This window comes from Rattus norvegicus, chromosome 4 (genome assembly GCF_036323735.1).
Source record: "Rattus norvegicus strain BN/NHsdMcwi chromosome 4, GRCr8, whole genome shotgun sequence".
NCBI classification, from domain to species: Eukaryota; Metazoa; Chordata; class Mammalia; order Rodentia; family Muridae; genus Rattus; species Rattus norvegicus.
In genome coordinates, this window is record NC_086022.1 from 66,515,020 (window position 1) to 66,533,941 (window position 18,922).

Below are 18,922 nucleotides of genomic sequence, written 5' to 3' on the forward strand. Positions count from 1 at the left end.
AGATCCTAAGTGAACTGACATATTAGTTCATTTCTTCTAACAAGACAATCAGCTAAGTAATGATTGTGTCACTAGCCAGCATTGGATTCTCTTATCCATCCACCTTCTTATTGCTTTTAGCTCCCACCTTCTTGCAAGTACTTAAAACAGACACCAGTAAGAGCTTTCTTAAACCAAGCCTTCTAGCTAAGCTATCATGTGTTTGGCTTCCTAGTAAATGATGACTTAAAACCTTAAAAAGAAAATGTTGACTTAACAGAAACCCATTAATAATTTTTAAGGCACCAGACCATGGACTAAGTAATGGAAATTCCCTTCCAATCATTCTTGACCCTTGCCTAAACAGTAGATTTGGAACAGGGGCAACAAATCCAGTTGTTGAGAGAAGCTGGGCTCCAAAGCAGACTGGCTGGATCTGAAGCAAAGTTCTTCTACCTCCTATCTCATCTGATTTAGTCTCCTCATCTGTAGGATGGTGACAACAGAATCAACCTCATAGAAACATCATGAGAACCAATCAGTTTATGTGATACACCTTGAAAAGGTGCCTGGAATATTCTAAGTGTCAAAGAGGCAGTAGCTAATACCATTGTGATAATTGCCCTGATGATTTCTTCCCTAAACAAGGTTCTACCCAACAATAGCATCTGCTATGTGAGACACTGGAAGATTCAGAACTGATAAAGGAACTTCCTAGACATTTCTACTGAGGGTCTGGGGGGAAGAGGCAATGTCTTTTTCATATGGTGTCCTGACATTCTACACTCACGAATATTCTCCAACTTGGTATTTCACAAAGCCAGCTAATGGCAAGGAACTGGACAGCTAAAAACATAGGGGACAAAAAAGTGCATTGAAATTAAGTGAAAGCCAAGCAATTCAATTTTATTCCTGTGTCACATTATATTAGTGTCCCATTACTGGCTGACTGAGGTGGAGGACAGCAAAGCTGTTCCCTGGAGTCTGGGGAATAGCCCGGCCATTAGTTTTCTAAAATTACATTTTGCCAAGGAAGTTAGTAGAGCATAGAAGAGACTCCTAAGTTGAATATAAAGAAATTTGCCTCCATGCCAACCAACATCTACAAGCAACCCAGACTGACTTAGGCATTATTGTATCAAGAGTTCTAAACTTAGCTTCCAGAGGGCATTTGAGTTTCCAACAAGAGAGCCAGAAACTTGTGAATTGCCCTTTCTATTGAGGTGGGGATTGCAACCTGTTCTTTTCATACTAATTTCTTCTGAAACCTTATACAGAGTCAAAAGTCACTGTATAATCACTTCCCTTAGCTATACAACACGCAGCTGTTGCCTTGTGAGGTGGGAAGGAAAGGGACCATCATCCATTGCAACAACTTCTTTAGTATTCAGGACCATTCTCTTACTACTTACTCTCTGTTAAGAGATACCAGCATAGATGTTGCTGGTAATCCTCACCTCTCTCTACCCCCCCCATGTGTGTGTGTGTGTGTGTGTGTGTGTGTGTGTGTGTGTGTGTGTGTGTGTGTGTGTGTGTTGCTACGGATCAAACTCAAGGGAGACAAAAGAGCTATATATCTATGATATTGATTGATCAAAACTACAAAGAATTAGAGACAGTGAATGTTTGCAAGAAACTTTACTCAATGACGTTAAGTATATACATCTTAATACATGTTATGGACAGGACCCTAAAAGTTATATAAATATTCTACACACTATACCTTGTGAATCTCCTGTCTTAATTAAGATTTCTCAGATGGCTCATTTCAAGGTATTACAGGATTTCTTTTTGTAGCCCCGGCTGTCATGGAACTTGCTCTGTTGAGCAGGCTGGCCTTGAACTCAAAGATCCACCTGCCTCTGCCTCCTGAGTTCTGGGGCTAAAGATGTGTACCACCATGCCTGGCTCTCTAACTAATCTTTAATAGAAGTCGTTCAACTAGTCCTTATGTTATGATGGGCCCATAACTGAAATATTAATTATTAACATGAAAACATAATAGGGATGAGTTACTCCTTCTTTGCAACTCCAGCACCCAGAGTGCCACCTTTCCATCATTTCTGGTAGGTATTTATGAGACACCCTGGACCACCATGGCCATGAGGCTTCAGGAAAGGTTGGCACTTTCACATTGCAGCTTTCTGTTCTGACATGGCTGTCCATTTCTGTGTTCTCTCTGATTGGTAGATCAGGAGGTAAATCCACGCAGGGTTATGATCTCCCCACCCGTCACTGTATCTCTAGTGGGTCCACATAGATGAAAAGAGAATTGAGAACTAGAACTGTTTACCCAAAAGACCAAGAGTCCACCTGAGGATCCATGGTGTTCAGCCAAAGGACAGGAATCCAGGAACACCAACCACTAACTCTTTACACCAGCTGCCAAGTGGGGCTCGACTTAAGTACAATTATAACTGAAGCTTCCTTCAGGAATATTCTAGAAATTGCTGAAAGTTTCCTTTGGACATTGTTTGCAACTGACATTGAAAATAATCTAAATATAAACACTTCCAAGAAGGCCTCTACAATAAAACAAATTGAATCAACGTTTCTGAGCAGAGATTTAAAATGGAATTCTGACACCTGCTAACTCATTACAAAACATTCATCTTCAGTTATCTTCTGCTGGACATGTGAGAAAATGCCTCAGGATTCTAGAATTGTGCAGAAGTTTTTGAACTCAGTAGAAATAACTCAAAATTTACATTAATGGTGGGCTGTCAGGTGATCGTCCTACCAGACTCGTGTTACTGCTGAATCCTCCACAGGTTGCCCATGTTTCCGTATAGGGATGTACTACTTAGTTTTATGTCAACCCAACACAAGCTAAAGTCATGTGAGGGAAGAAAGCCTCAGTTAAGAAAATGCCTTCCTAAGATGGGCTGTAGGCCAGCCTCTAGAGCATTTTCTCAATTAGTAATAGATGTGGGAGGGCCTAGCCCATTGTAGGTCAGGCCACCATTGAGCTGGTGGTCCTGAGTTCTACAAAAAAGCATCTACTCCACACTCAAACCAAACCACCACATCTGCACCACACCAAACCACCACATCTGCACCACACCAAACCGCCACATCTGCACCACACCAAAGCACATCTGTACCACACCAAACCACCACATCTGCAACACACCAAACCACCACATCTGCATGACACCAAACCACCACAACTGCACCACACCAAACCACCACATCTGCATGACACCAAACCACCACATCTGCATGACACCAAACCACCACATCTGTACCACACCAAACCACATCTGCACCACACCAAACCACCACATCTGCACCACACCAAACCACCACATCTGCACGACACCAAACCACCACATCTGCACCACACCAAACCACCACATCTGTACCACACCAAGCTAGCACACCTGCACCATGCTCAAACTAGAGTCACATTTACTTTTGATGCTATATAATATCTGGCTGCCAAACTACCGCTTCCCCTCCATGGGTTTGTGGCGAGGTCTTATCTCTACTTCCTCCTTCTGCTCCATTTTTGCAGGCTAACCCCATTCTCATTTCTCAGCCTAACTCACACTTGGGCAGCATTTCACACTGTGATTAGTTCTACTCCCAGAAACTCTTTGCCCCTTGGACTTTTGTTGGAAGGTGTCTTTTGATTTCCCACCCACGCTTCCAGGAAGTCCTCCTTTCTCTCTTGTGCCCCTCCTCTTCCAGACATTTTTCTAATATCTGTGCTTCTCTGATGTTTACACTTCCCATAGACCAAAATACTACCATCACCTTGAACCTAGAGGAGCTCCCTGCAGCTAAAATCCCCGTGACGCACTGTTTGAAATGAAACATGATTGGAACAGGAGGATTTTGCTCCCTCCCACTGTCGAATCATGAGTACACTTGGAGCCAGAATTCCACCTACAGCTCTCCTCTCTCTCACAACATATGATAGACTTTTAACATGTTAGAGCTATCATACAAGTGGAGAAGAATCTCTACCTGTGATCAGACGCCATCTGCAAACATAATTCTAATGGGTGTGGACTCTCTTGGCCCTTCTATTGGCCAAGCTGACAACCTTCAAGGAAAACTGTTTCTATGTGCCCCCCTAACACAGTCATATAATGTTCCATGCTGGAAGAGCATGAACACTGGGAAAATGCCATGAGGAGAGGTGAAGAAGAGGCTAACACACCACAAATGAGGATGGATGGGACTTCAGTGTAGAAGACACTGTGGGGTTTTTTTTTGTACTAAAAGTTCTGCCACTTCGAATAGCTGGGATGAAATCCAGTTGAGAACAACACATTATACTACTTGTATGCTGAAGGCACATTACACAGTGAAAATCTCCTTCTGTAACCCAATATCCCATACAATGAATAGACAACAATGAAAATTAAACCCAAAACTTTGTAATAAGCATAATAAAAATAACATAGTAACAGTTGGAACTGAACTGAGGCAAGTGCAGAATTTAGTCTCTTTGCTTCCAACAAATTAGGCCAAAGTCATTTTAATCTTAAGAAGCAAGTCCATGCAACAGAGGATTCCTAGTTACTAAAACAAAACGTCTGACGATTCCAGCCTAAAATTCCGGCTTGAGGTTCTTTCAGGACTGTAGCCTGCAATAGCAGGGAGAGTTCCTTTGTTGTTCTGACCGAGAGGAGAACTATGGGAACAAGTTCTTGGGATGGAGCCAAGGAGACATAATGGAATAATGTGAGTCATATGCCATCAGGATGACCGTGGCTCTCCTGTGCTCAGGAAGACAGACATTCCCGACGTCTATCTAGCAAACAAAGGTTCCATACTTATTTGCTGTCTAAAAAGCTTCCGTTGGGCTTACAATCCCAGAACGGTTTATTATGCTGTTAAATTATATTCACAACTGACAAATTGAGCTTCCTTTGTTGGAGAACAGTATGGTGGGGGAGGGTGCTATGATTTGAGAGGCTTAAAAAATGTCATTTGACAGAAGAAAATGTGTGGCTTTTCACACGTAACAGGATGAGCACTGGGACTAAGCTTCCCAATGCAGGCATGTATGTTTCCTTTCCAAACTCTCAAAGTCCGTGGGTGAACTGAAAAGTGTTATTTGAATGGATGTACCCAGAAAATCGGGCAAAATAAATTGCCATCTTTCCTTTGCAACACTTGTTTCATATACAGAGCAGCAGGGAAAAGATTAAGAATTAAGATCTGTTTGCTTATGACTGAAAATACTCCATCGAAACAATAAAAGCAAGAGCCAAGAAGCACAAAGCAGTAACAGGACAAAAGCCAATGTAACTACTGCCATGTGTGGTTCCTCCAGAGGATTACGGTGTGGCCATGACAGAAGTAGAGGTCAGTGAAGGGCATTGGCTTTGGAAGGGATCATAGACTCCAGGCTCCTTGGCCCTTCATGTTTGGTGGAGACCTCTCATTCACTCTCACTCATTCGCTGCCGCTGTGGTCTGCATGAGGTAAGGTAGTCAAGGTGAGCCCTTACTGAGTCTGTGACATACTGTTTGAACAGACTCTAAAGCTGTGAGCTAAAGAAATTAAATTTTCTTTTCCTTATAAAGTTACCCTGCCTTGAGCATTTTGCTATAGCAAGAGTGATTCATACAGCTATCCTCTAAGCCACTGGGTCAGGAAAGACTGGAATGGGTGCACTGCCACGAATGGTCCTATTGAAAGGAGACACTGAAAATCCTGCATTAGACTTGCTTTCCTGAGAAACAGACGTGGTTAGGAGAAGAATCACTATGTTATTCTAAATGAGGAAAATAAAAAGTCAGCACAGGCCAGATGTGATGATGAATCTTCACTGTCAGTTTGACTGGGTTCAGAATCACCTAAGAGATATACAGCGTCTGCATGTGTCTGTGAAGATGTGATTCTAGACAGGTCTGAGAGAGTAAGATCTACCCTGACCTGGATGGCACCACCAAACAGGCTAGGAACAAGTTTCAATAGAAGGTGAAAAAGGAGAAAACCAGATGACCACTGGAACTCTCCTTCTTGTTTCCAATCTGCCCAGAGGTGAGCAAAAAGCCTCACACCCCTCCGGCCACATCTTGACAGATGTTCTAAGGCACCATGCCTTACCCACCACAGGAGACTACCCTTGTCTGAGACAAAGTAAGCAAGTCCTTTCCTATGAGGCATTTGCCCAAAGCAGTGCCAAAAGTAACTAATAAAACTGACAATATTAGTTTAAAAATTGCATGAGAAATATTTATCTATAATGCCTTAACAGCACACATAAATATTTCATGTGTGCTTAGAATTTATTTCTTTTATTATTGTGCTTATATGCATGATGCATTTCTGGGCATATATGTGGAAGTTAGAGGCGATTTTGTGTAATCAATTCTCTCTTTCTACCTTCTACTGGGTTCCAAGGTCTGAACTCAAGTCATCAGGCATGCATGGCAGGGAGTGCCTGTAGCTGCCAGGGCACTTCACTGACCCACAAAAATGCTTTGTAAGCAGATTTATAAACTTTAAACGTAATCTACCTATCAAAGAAACTTCTAGAAAAGTGCTGTATCTTGATTGGTTGGGAACTGATGTTTTCTCTTCTTTGTGCTGATTTATTTCTTTGCTCCAGACTAACCGTTGCTTAAGTATTGACTGTTCTGTGCAGATGAACAAACCAGCCTTTTCTCCTCACGCCTCCTGTAACATATTCTCTTTTCACTTCACTCGGGTGTTTCAGGATGTTAGGACAGACCAGGAAAACGCAACTGAATTGGTCTAATTGGTCTAACTGAATTCAAACTCTCTCATGAATGAAATGTCCTTTGTGGTTCATCACCATGTCAGTAATGTAACATACATACATACATACATACATACATACATACATACACACACACACACACACACACACACACACACACACACACACATACATACCCAGGCCCTCAAATACCAACTTTTATTGATAAGTTCTTGTTGTTATCAGGTACTAACTATTCCAGTGCTAGAGCAAAGGATGAAACGCATCTCTTTTGTTCTTGAATGCGGAATTTACAAAACATCCTGAAGATTTCTTTCCTGGGTAGAGAATCCATTTATAAATAAATCTGTTGTCTGTGGAGATGATCAGAACAAACCCTCCCCTTCCGTTTACAGTCATAAGCCCTTTCCTGGTTATTTTATTACAACAATGTCTTAGGAGTTCAGATCTGAACTAAATTTAACATGCCTCTTGTCCGGCCACTTTATTTTTTTTATAGAGAATGAATTTGGAGACACGCCAACAACCTCACTCTGAACCCATGTAATGAATTCTGAAAATCCACTTATGTAAAAGGGTAATTTCCTTCACCTCCTTTATACCTTTAATAAAAATTATTTTCAGGAATTAAATGATGAATGTAAGTGCTAGATGTTAGGCTCCATTTGCAAACTGCTAGTGACACACACACACACACACACACAGAGAGAGAGAGAGAGAGAGAGAGAGAGAGAGAGAGAGAGAGAGAGAGAGAGAGAGAGAGCGCTAAAATCCAGGTCCAATGTATTTAGTGTGATGCTGCTAGGAGCCAAGTTGTGCTCGCCACCCCCAGCTGATCTATATAACCATCCTTAGCATCTCAGAATATGACTTGGAATATGCAAAGAATTGGTGTTTTGTGAGGAAATAAGTAAGAATAAGATTATTTTGGAAGAAGCAAGCACATCAGACCATTTTCTTTATTTGAAAAAAAAAAAGGATTTGGTAGACACCGGTGTTAAACTCTATGAGAGCAATTGGAGAAGATGCCATCTCCAAGTATAGGACACAGGGTTCCGAAGTCAGCCCTGGCCGCACCTTTGTCTAGCCTGCCAAACTATGAACAAACACAATTCTGTGACTTCACTGCTCAGTTTGTAGTGCTCTGTTAAAGAAGCCCAAGCAAATTTATATGGGTATCAGCTCAAACGCAGTGAGGGTCAACTTGTTTAGTTTAATCCTGCAATTAAAATTAACAATGTGTGTGTGTGTGTGTGTGTGTGTGTGTGTGTGTGTGTGTGTGTGTGCACGCATTATACATTATATATTATTATACTATATATTAACAATATATATGTATTTAAAATTGCGTAAGAAACATTTGTCTTAAATGCCTTAACAGTACACATGAATATTTTGTGTATGTTTAGAATTTCTTTTATTATTGTGTTTATATGCATAATGTCTGGGCATGTATGTGGAAGTTAGAAGCAATTTTGTTTAATCAGTTTTCAATTTCTACCTTATATGGGTTCCAAGGATTGAACTCAGGTCAGTGTGTGTGTGTGTGTGTGTGTGTGTGTGTGTGTGTGTGTGTGTGTGTGTGTGTATGTGTGTTCAAAGTAAAAAAAATCACTTTCCCAAATTTCAAGATGTCCCCCAAATCCATGTCCACTTGATACTCCACTGCTGTGACTATTCAGGTCCCAATTTCAACTTCTTCTGAAAGAAGACAAGCTGTACAGAAAAACTGAAGCCATGCCTTTGTGTTTACTGAATTTTTTTAAGGTCAGAGTTTTATATGTTTGGCTTCCTTTTTACAATACAAAAGAGTCAAATCCAGGCTTCTATAAATGCTAGGTCTATATTCTCTCACTGAATTACATCTCCCATTTAAATTATTTTTTTATAGTTTAAAATGTGTATTTGTTAGGGCCAGCAACATGGCTCAGTGGAGGTACGGACACTTGCTGGGAATCCTGACCACCTGGCTCTGTTCCTGGAACCTATGTTGTGAAAAGAAAAAAATAGTAATCAATTCCCATAATGCCCTCTGACTTGTGTGACTGTACATATGCACAATAAAAAATAAATAATGCAAAATTTAACAAAACATTTTTACTACAAAATACATGTAAAATATTCTCATGCCTTTCCCCATACCCAATAATACACTTAGAGCATGTATGATTTAGAAACCTTTTCTCTCTTATCCCAAAGACGACTTTGACAATGGCCCCATATGCCCCATATACCCAAGCCAGCAAAACCAGCCCTGAATAGTCGCCTTACTCTTGAAGTGAACTCTTCCTATACAAAAAGTGCTGAGTCCTAAAATTGTTCATTCACCTACACAGAAATGAATAATTCATCTGTAAATATAAATGCTAAAAGCAATGTGATACAATTTTTAAAATCCAGGGAATCCTTAATGCATTGGGCCTTTATATAAATATACTGGATCCTAAACCCTGCACTGTCTTCTGTAATAGGAGACCATAGAAGCCATCCCTCAGCGGCATGACCCTTCATGGTGAGCATGGTGCTGACCCTCACTGCAGGAGACATACACATTACTCTTCCTGGTAAATCTGATGCTGACCCTTACTATAGGCAGAAGCCTGGGTATCTTTGTACACCTTTTCTTATAGCAACACTTGTAACTTCAAAGAATCAAAACATCTAAAATGTGTAAAACTGAACTCTTAATAATCCACATCTACCTTTTGCTTTAAAAATGTATATGGTACAATCTGATTAAACGACATAACTCACACACATTCACACACTGCAAATGACCAGACTTTATATTGATGATGAGTTCACCTTAAGTACTATAGAGAGTAGTCTTAAGTACTATCCTCAGAGCATACAGGCCCATGTTTCAATCCTTACTTTATTGGCTTACAGTGTGTTAGAAAGCAAGCTTCCTACCACTCTTCTCAGTCTCCTCATCTATGATAGAAGCATAATAGTAAGTGCTATCCAATGCAGTGATTAAGGTGCTAAGCTGGTCACTGTATAAGATGCCTGGCACAGTGTAAGTATGTATCACCTCTCTGACCAAGTGTAAGCATTCGTGTGGGTTCTTGCAGGCAGCGTGGTCTGGCCTTAACTAAGTGTTCCAAGGCAGTACAGTGCCTAGCCTTCTGCTCAGTACCCAGAACCAAAGGCGACCTATAATTCTACAACCAAACTTGTGGATGTTTCCTCTTGAGGCAAATTTTAATGAGATTTAAAGTCATGCCTTGGGTTTACCATGACAGAACTTCAGGGCTGATAGGAATCCCAAGAATTGACTGTATTTTAAAAACTGTCTTAAAAACAAAATGTAAAAGGATTACAAATCCATGGCTCCGTAGTATATGGACAAAGGCAGGGTCATCAAGATATTTACATTAGAAGCCTGGAGTATTTGGTTGGCAGGGAGAGCTGTGCTCTGTTTACCTATGCGTCCCTGCCCTTCTGTCATGACACCCCCTTGATAGGAATGAAGTTGAGACAGAGAAGGAGCTCGAGAGGAAACCTGCATGGCATAAGGAAGCTGTTATTTGGATTTGCAGCCTGACATTGGTTTGGAGACACCCTGGGACAGAGCCAGAGTAATTCTGATGTGCTCTGCCCTAGTAATTTTCCGTTTAGCATATCTTCCGTATGGACAAGCAAGGAAGAGTGGCAGAGGGAGAGGAAAGGGAAGGGCGGCTGTGGAAGGGCAGCCGTGGGCCTACCGGGGTGAAGAACGAGAAGAGGTGGGCAGCAGAATGAGATGACTAGTCAGATAACACCCAACACGTCACAGTTCTGGGAGAGACAAGGGCAAGCGGGAACGGGCAAAGCCTGGCAGATACTTAGAGAACAAATAGCTTCATTTCCAAGAAAATGTGAAACTGACCCTGCTTCATTGTCTGACCCTGGGATCTGGTGCCTTCCAATTCTATAAACAGAGCACTGCTCACCTGTTCTTTCAAAAGAGAAACCTCTAGGCTCCTTTAACTTCTGTAGAAGTGATGTAGGCTCACTGAAATTATAAGAAAAAAAAAAGTATATACAATCACACTGTTCAGAGGTAATTGCACAAGGCTATAATAAAAGGAATATTAGTTGTGAATAAATGACATAAATATGTTGGGGTGCCTGGACCTTTTAATGTCCTCAAAACTGTGTTTTGTTTTTGAGCCAGAAAATATATTACAAATTTTTAAATCCATGAATCTGAATCTGGACATTTTCCTGCCAGATTCTAGAAGCTCGGCTGGCCTGCGAGAGTGCATTTCCATCAGGAGCTTGGTTTGTGGAAATCAAACCACAGGTGAGGGACCATCCTTTGGCATTGGAGGCACAACCTGAAGATCACAGAGGCAGGCATGCAGACGCCTTCAGCAGTGTTCGCGCTGCTCCCCGATACCGTTCTTGATGAAGTGGAGGAGTTTATGGAAAGACAGAAAGAAAGGAGGAAGTGGTGTCCTGCAGCCTGTGTGTCTTCCAACTCCACGTCTTACTTTCTAATTACAGTGTCAGGGTCCCAAAAGCAAGAGAGGCGGATGTTGTATAGGACACAGCACAAGGTTAAGTCGGGGAAAGTTCGGATGTGGGCAGCTAGAGAAGACAATTACAGTACTTTCTAATGAGCAGCGGAGACTGGCTTCCTCCTCCACTCAGAGGTATGCGGACATTAAACCACAGACCAGCCACCAAGATTGAAGGTTCTCGGTTCTGCATCTGCACGTCTTTAGCCATGGAGCTCTTAAATTCAGCCCCAAATAAAATCTTAAAAATGGCACTGGGACAATGTTTCAGACTCTTTAACTTCTGCAAAGAAAATCAATTTACTTTTACCCTTTCCCAAGAAACCTCCATTTATCCAAATCAATTTCGCAAAGCTGGGATCACATTCCTCCTGTGGTCAACTATGACAAGTTACCCTGTCCTTCCAATATGTTTACCTCCCCTCAGGCAGCAAACAAACCTACATAAGTTAGCGCCAGGCAGATCCTGTGTGTCTAAATTATACCTTTAGATGGCGCATCCTATTTAACATATGTCAGCGGCAGGTAGGACGCCCTGATGTCTGCAGCGGTGCTCTGCTGCCTTGAGCTGTGGCATGTGCTGAGTAGGGAGTGAGGAAAGACATGGGATGAGGGACCTGACGAGCTCTAGGCCTGGTACGGTAGCCCAGTTATCTTACAGAAGGAAGCCTCTCCACCCTTTTTTCTCCCTAGCTAAAGCAATAGAGCAGCCATAAGGGAACTCTGGAAGGTGAAAACTAGCAACAGACTGGTAGAGAGGGCCAGAATGCAGGTTATCATCTTCTGGCTGGTGTGCTCCCTCACTGTCCCCTCCCACAGACCAATCTGGACTCCAGCAGCATCCAATGTGAAAGTGGATGCCAGGGACAGGCAGGGAGAGAGGTGGGGGGGGGGAGGGGAAACCTGGACTCTGGCTCAAGTTCAGGAAAGAGACACCTCAGAATGCTGACTCACTGAGAAAAATCAATCTTTTTTCTCTTTTAATGCTTCCTCTCCGTCATCCACTCACACTTCAGATTTGGGCCATTTTGTGTGCTGCTAGACACCACGGCAAAGGCCCTGTGGCAGCTAAGATTACTGACATCGAGAATGAGATCTCCTTTCTATTCTCTGGAACTTGGATGCCCAGAGGGTTCGCTCAACCTTCTTTGTTTCTCTTTCTGTCACAGAAGGAAACATGATCATAGGGAAGTAACTGAAGCTTGAATTTTCCGGTTGAGGACTGAAGAGGAATGCCTTCCAAGAAGAAGGGGTTCAGAAAGCAGCTTCATAAAGGTTTCTGTGCTGTAAGCACATCTGCATCTTCATCTGCATCTGCATCACCTACATCTAAATCATCTACATCATCAGCATCTACATCAACATCATCTATCTCAACATTACCTACATCTAAATCATCTACATCTACATGAATGCCAGAGGACAGACCCTGCCTAGGTCTGATACCAGAGACATAGTATAACCATACTATCCAATGGAAGAGCACCAAGAAGGATTTGAAAACAAGGAAGCAATTGCAGCCACAACCCTGACTGAAGATAGAACTTGTGGCTTGAACCTCATTATGCCAATTGCCTACTAAGGGGAGTGGGTAACTGAGCTCTTTAAGGAACCAAAACAAGAGTAAACAAAATGAGCCCAACAGGAAAGGAAGGGAGGAAGCAATGAAGGCCAAAGGCCAACTATATTTCAAACAGAAAAACAACCAGGAAAGCCAATATAACCAACAATTCGGGGAACTGGGGATAAAATAACTCTGCCAAGACTGACAAAAACTTCAAAAGATACATTGAATTACAAATATCAGAAATAAAAGAGAATTATCCCTGCAGACTCCACAGAAGTAAAAGCGATAAGAAAAATCCACTTTGTCAATTCCATACACATTAATTGCCCACACAGAGGAGATGCACAGGTTCTCTGAAAATATCAAACAACTCTAAAAAAGATTCACCAAGGTAAAGATAAATAACCTAGAGAGATAGACGCTCAAGGGCTTATTCATTGTTTATATTTTCTGTGTGTAACTATTTGACTGTATGCATGTATGTACACCATGAGCTTGTCTTAAGCCCAGGGAGGTCAGAGGGACTGTCGGGTCCTCTGGAATTACAGTCACAGGCAGTTGTGAAGACAGGCCATCTGAAGAGGATTATGTACTTCCAACTGTTGACTCTCCCTCCAGCTCCTTTGATCTACTTGTAAAGGTTGAGAAGGGGAAAAAAAACCCTAATGCCCAAAAGGTTTCACTCACTGGCAAAATTCTACCAAACAAATGTCAGAGCCTTTTGCAGAAAAAAAAAAAACAAAAAAACAAAAAACAAAAACAAAGAAACAAACAAACAAAGAAACAAACAAACAAACAAAACCTTGAAGAAACTTACAACCGGGTTTGATTCAGAAGATTGGCTGTCCTCCCCAAGGACTTGTAGACATGTTCCTGGGAGGATTGACATTTTTTTCAATGGCATAGCCACTGGCAAGTTGCCCCTGCTCTTGAAAATAACTCCCCACCCTTGCTCCTGTAAGTAACCCAAGTTAAATGAAGCTTACCAGATAGCACCAACAAAAAGACAGGAAAGCAAAAAGAGAGTTGTTTAGGAGAGGAAAGTGCTCAGCAAGAGTAGAGAGGGGACATGAGAAGGTAATGTAGGAAATGTGATCAGAATGTTATATGCACGTATGAAACTATCGTTATGTATGATTACTAAACTCAAAAAAAAAAAAAAAAAAAGAAGATTGGCTGTTTTCCAGAGGACCTGGGTTAGAGTCCTAGCATCCACATGGCTGCTCATAACCACCTGTCATTCCGATTTCAGGAGATAGGGAACCCCCCTTCTGGCCTCAGCTGGCAACAGGAATGCATGTGGCGTAGAGACATGCATGCATGCAAATGCCCACACATAAATTAAACAAATAAAGGATCTCAAAAAGTTAACCTAACCGTGAAAGCAGCACGGTTTCTTAAAACCAACAGCAAAGCAAGTAACCACTCTTTCAACATCATCCTGGAAGCCCCAGCCGACATACACTGAAGAAGAAACATACACGTGCAGATTGGAATGAAATAAGCCAAGCTGTTCCAATTGATAAACTGGAGGATGCTATCAAATTCAAACTAAAAAGACTTCTTAAGCTGGGCTACAGGCTCTAAGGTCAGTGCATAAGAATCCACACTCCCACTGCAGAGATTAACAGCTTAAACTGATGGCTCCGTGGAACACCAGAAGCAACAGGACATGAGGAGGACTCCAAATGTCACCGATAGAAAGGTAAAATGGCAGAACCACTCTGAAAACAGTGTTCCATTTGCTTTCCTGCTAAGGAAACCAAATAGACTCCCCATGTGGAAAACCACCTCATTTCCAGGCATTTAACCTGAGGTAGTGGGAACTCTTGTTTATACAAAATTGACTCCTTAATGGTTTGAGCCATGTCAACAACCACTTTCAACCAGCAACAAGCCAGGTGTCTTTCACTAGGGTAGTGGAAACGGGGACAGGGTGGAAGGCAGCTCAAAACCAAAAACAACAAATGACTGCTCCACATGACAACTCAGATAAATGTGAAAGGGGTTAGGCTCTGTCAAAAGTACCAGCTGAGATGGATTACATACTGTTCGATTCCGTCTTTGTGGAATTCCCAAAGGCACAAATCTATGGTGATCGGTGGCCGTTAGATGTTGGGCAAGTAACTAATGATATCTGGATGGATTACAGGGTAGTATTGTAGAGGAAAGTTAGCGACATTGGTGATGCAATCGGTGTTCTGGTGATGGTGATGGTTATATGAATTTTACACTAGCTTTAAAAACTCACAGGACTGCACCGGAAGTAACAATGTTGCCGCATACAAATGTCAAGGATTGGTTAAAAACACAATCAATTGTGACAAATACCCAGTAAAATGTTGCCAACACAGATACAACTCAAATCGCTCTACGTGGAGTCCTGTCATGCCGGATTATAATTACCCTGTAGTCAACTCAATTAGGTCTAATGCTGGGGTCTTCATTTCCCAAGGGCAGGAACAACGTGGCTTTGTGATCTCAATGTCTTTAATACCCCAGAGTATCTGGTGTCTGAATAAGCAGTGTTGAAAGCTGAAAACGATGAATCGAATGTAAATGGTTCCCATTATTTCACTTTCATGCGGGAAAAGCAAGAAGGAGATGTTACCCGACAAAAAGTGGCTACTAACTAGCAAAAGAATTCTAGAAAGCCCCATGCTGAGGTTCCATGTGCTTTCCAGCAGATGCTCAATTGAAGGGATGGGATAAAGGATTTAACACCATTACCCACAATTTAAGAAATGCAGCATGTGTGTACTTCCCTATGAAGGCATTTAATCACATTGAAGTCACTGATTTTAAGCTACATTGTAGGGGATGCACATGTGAATATTCTTGGCTTAGGGTAGCCTTACTTAGTGAATGGGGAATTAAACGGTTTTGTTTAAAATCCATAAATTCAGATGCACCCATAAAGGACCAAAACATTGTATAATGCTAGTGGCTAGAGAGATGGCTCGGTGGCTAAGAACACCTACTGCTTTTGTAGAGGACAGGAGTTTGCTCCCAGCGCCCACACTGGGGTGGCTTAAAAACACCTGTAAATATAGTCATCCTCTTCTGGATTCCACAGGCACCTGCACGCATGTGCACAACCCACCCCTCAACACATAACTTAAAAATAATAAAGATAAATCTTAAAAGTATTCCATAGTGCTGACGTTTCGCATGTGGTTGGATTTTAGCGTTACATCACGATTCCCAACAATCTATGTCTCACCACCTTAGCGCCACACGTGTTCTTGCTTTCCTCGGAAAAAAGTCACCTGAAAACTAGAGAGAAGGATGCTTTCCGGGAAAGGGTCCTTCAGGCCATTTCAAGGAGGTAGCATGGCTTTGGGAGAAGCAGAGAGCCCCCTCCAGTGATCCAAAGAGCATCTATTTAAAACAGATTCTGAGAGAAGAGGAAAACCAAAGATCTCAGTTCAGGGTGTCAGGTCAGTCCAGAGGGAGCAAAGCAAAGCTAACTTCCAAACAGCGCGGGTAGAAAAGGCTACGTCAGCACTGCTCATGATGTGAAGGCACCAAATGGACCTCTCCCCATCATCTTGCTCTATTTAAGATGAGTCTCCACCCAGCTTTGCTAACTTTTATTACTCAAATGCTTCCACCTTGTCCTCGGAGGTATGACACCTCTGTGCTGTAAGAGTATGTTACAGATCCGAAATATTTTCATATTAACCCTACAGTGCTAAAGTAGCCACACCTACCGCCTGCTGTAGTCTACGGAAATGAATACCTTGCTGCAGCACACCTACTCCTGGAAAACAAGCCAACAGCCCCACCTAAGATTCTCGGCCACACTGTCAACACAAGCCTGCTAAGGAATGGACCTCAACCACTCTCACACCCACGTCATGCTGAGGTCGTTTCTTTGACCTCAGTCCGTGGAGCCACTAAAAGCTTGGTCAGGTGACTGACAGCCAGTCTCTGATGTCAAGCTTACTGAGGGGCCTAAAGACTGGAGAATTTTTCCCTGTAAGCATCAGCACATTGGAAATGAAATACCATTAACTTGTTGGGTTTTGATTGTTCAGCTTTAAGGCCCGAGCTACACGAAGGTACTGAGGGGTGGTGCTGCTCACTAATCTGCAGCATAAAATAGTGCATGGTGCTCAACCAGGGGAAAGAGAGAAACTCTGGTCAGCTAACATATATTTCTAATAAATGTGATCTGTAAGCTGAAAACGAGATTGGGCAACTAAACTTCAGGAAGAACTTCGTAACACCACTAGATTTCAGATTTTACACAGTTCCTCAGAGACACATATGTCCCTACTCATTAAGCCCGCCAACTATGGCTGAGTTTCACAGTGCTGTCAAGGACTGTGAATAGGTCTAGAACACAAAGATTCATGGGGATGTATTGCTAATCCCTTTAAGTAGGCCATGTCTGGAGTGGGATATATACACACACAGCGGGTTCAGACAATGAAAACCAAATCAAACTTTAAAAAGTATAACAGGCTCGTTAACAGTAAACTCCAGTGAGGTGTGACTGATTCTCAAAGCATGAATCAAGGAAGAATTATTTGAAAATGTGATCCCTCTGCTGGGTCTGGAGAAACACTCAGAATTGAGACAGATGGACGCCCACAGGAGTTTAGAAGGCTGGCTGCCTGAATCTGAATCTCATTCTAGAACCTGTCAGTCTGCGACCTTGAACGTGTATACAGGAGAGAGAGCGCTATTCCAAATGCATAGTATCATCGTGGGAATTATGTGGTAGATGCAAGGCGCCTCGCACGGCACTTGAAGCATAATAAATGTTAGGTGATATAATATGGAGCAAGGAAGGAAAGATGAATAAGTGTTTAGCGCCAAAAAATGCTAAAGAAAAATCCTAAAAATTCCCATTTCCATTTTATTTCATTTCACTAGAAAATTAAACCACCCTGGAGTCCATTGAGCATAAACCAGTAATCATGCATAATAATACATTTCTGCTAACTCAGTCAGAGCGCATGGTCAGTGATCGTTGTACAACAGCTGTGACTCTGGCACAAAAATGAGCTCTGCTCCTCACACGTTGGGGCCATAAGCACTTCCCCAACACTATCTGTAATGGTATTGGTCTAACTGTCCTATAAGACTCTGAAAAACAATGGTGCTTAGCATAGACTGTTACACCAACCCACACCACCATGGGCTTTGAAGTATCTCATAAAAAGACAGAAGTGCAAACGCATAGTGGGTGGGGACATACAAAGCACAAAGAGAGCTACTGCCCTCCATTTCACATTTAAAAACGAAGGTGTAAGAGCATCTATGATTAGGTGGCTCTTGTGTGAACAGCAGACCTGTGGAGGAAAAATACGCCGTAGGCAGTCTACCCCTTGAGGAGAAGTTGGGGAACGAGGGTCAAAACGGAATGGCACTGTACTCACATGGTGAAGGAGCCGGGGGGAGCAGACACTCGCCGCAGGTCCGCAGCTTGCACCTGATGGATGCTAGAGGCGGCAGGGAATGAGCAGCGAAGACAGAGTCAGCAGGACAGCGTGGACAAACAAGGAACAAGCCGGGGAGAAAAAGAGAGACACACAAAGTTTAAACAGAAATTAAATGAGCGCATCACCAACAGCGATGAAAGAAAAATAAAAAGGGAATCGAGCCAGCCATAGAAATAATCCAGAGAAGCCGGTGATAGCAATGAAGCCAACAGGACACACGGAAGCGGCTAGTTTCAGGCAAGCCACATACTGGAGCGCGGGGCCAAAGCAGGAGGGTGGGCTGTGGGCGCAGAACACGTTGTCAATGGCGCCTTTGCTCCAAGACATTGAGGACGACTCAAGGGCAGGGGCACAGGCTTCCACATCAGATTGGAAAGTAGCACACTGACCTCTCCCGGGAGAGGGAGGCCCATTTCACCCTTGCACCTCATCTTTGAGGTCCCATCAAAGAGCCATCTTGAAAAAGAGGCTTCCTTCAGCTGAACAGCAAAGGTTTTCTGAGGACCCCAGCAATGGTTTTACAAAATTCAACTTCATCCCTCAGATGCCTTAACGTCACTTCTACTCCAGGTACAAATATGAGACCACAAGCATCCCCCCTTCATTCTTTTGTGATGAGGTCAGTCCACGAATTAGAAAATAGGCACTGTGCAACTTAAAAAGCTGACCCCCAAACTCACTCTCACCCTGTACCATCAGCCCCTTTTCTTTT

General features: G+C 42.5%; 1 protein-coding gene across 10 annotated transcripts in view; it reads right to left on the reverse strand.

Moving 5' to 3' along the window:
- Positions 1–18,922, reverse strand: part of Dgki (diacylglycerol kinase, iota) — a 461,894-nt gene that overhangs the window by 137,123 nt on the left and 305,849 nt on the right. For 6 of the 10 annotated variants that reach the window (XM_039108368.2, XM_039108367.2, XM_039108371.2 and 3 more), the window contains one exon: positions 18,148–18,210. The exons of the other annotated variants lie outside the window; for them this stretch is intronic. In XM_039108368.2, coding sequence (XP_038964296.1) covers positions 18,148–18,210 — 63 coding nt within the window. The remainder of the gene's footprint in view (positions 1–18,147; positions 18,211–18,922) is intronic. 10 annotated transcript variants of the gene reach the window in all.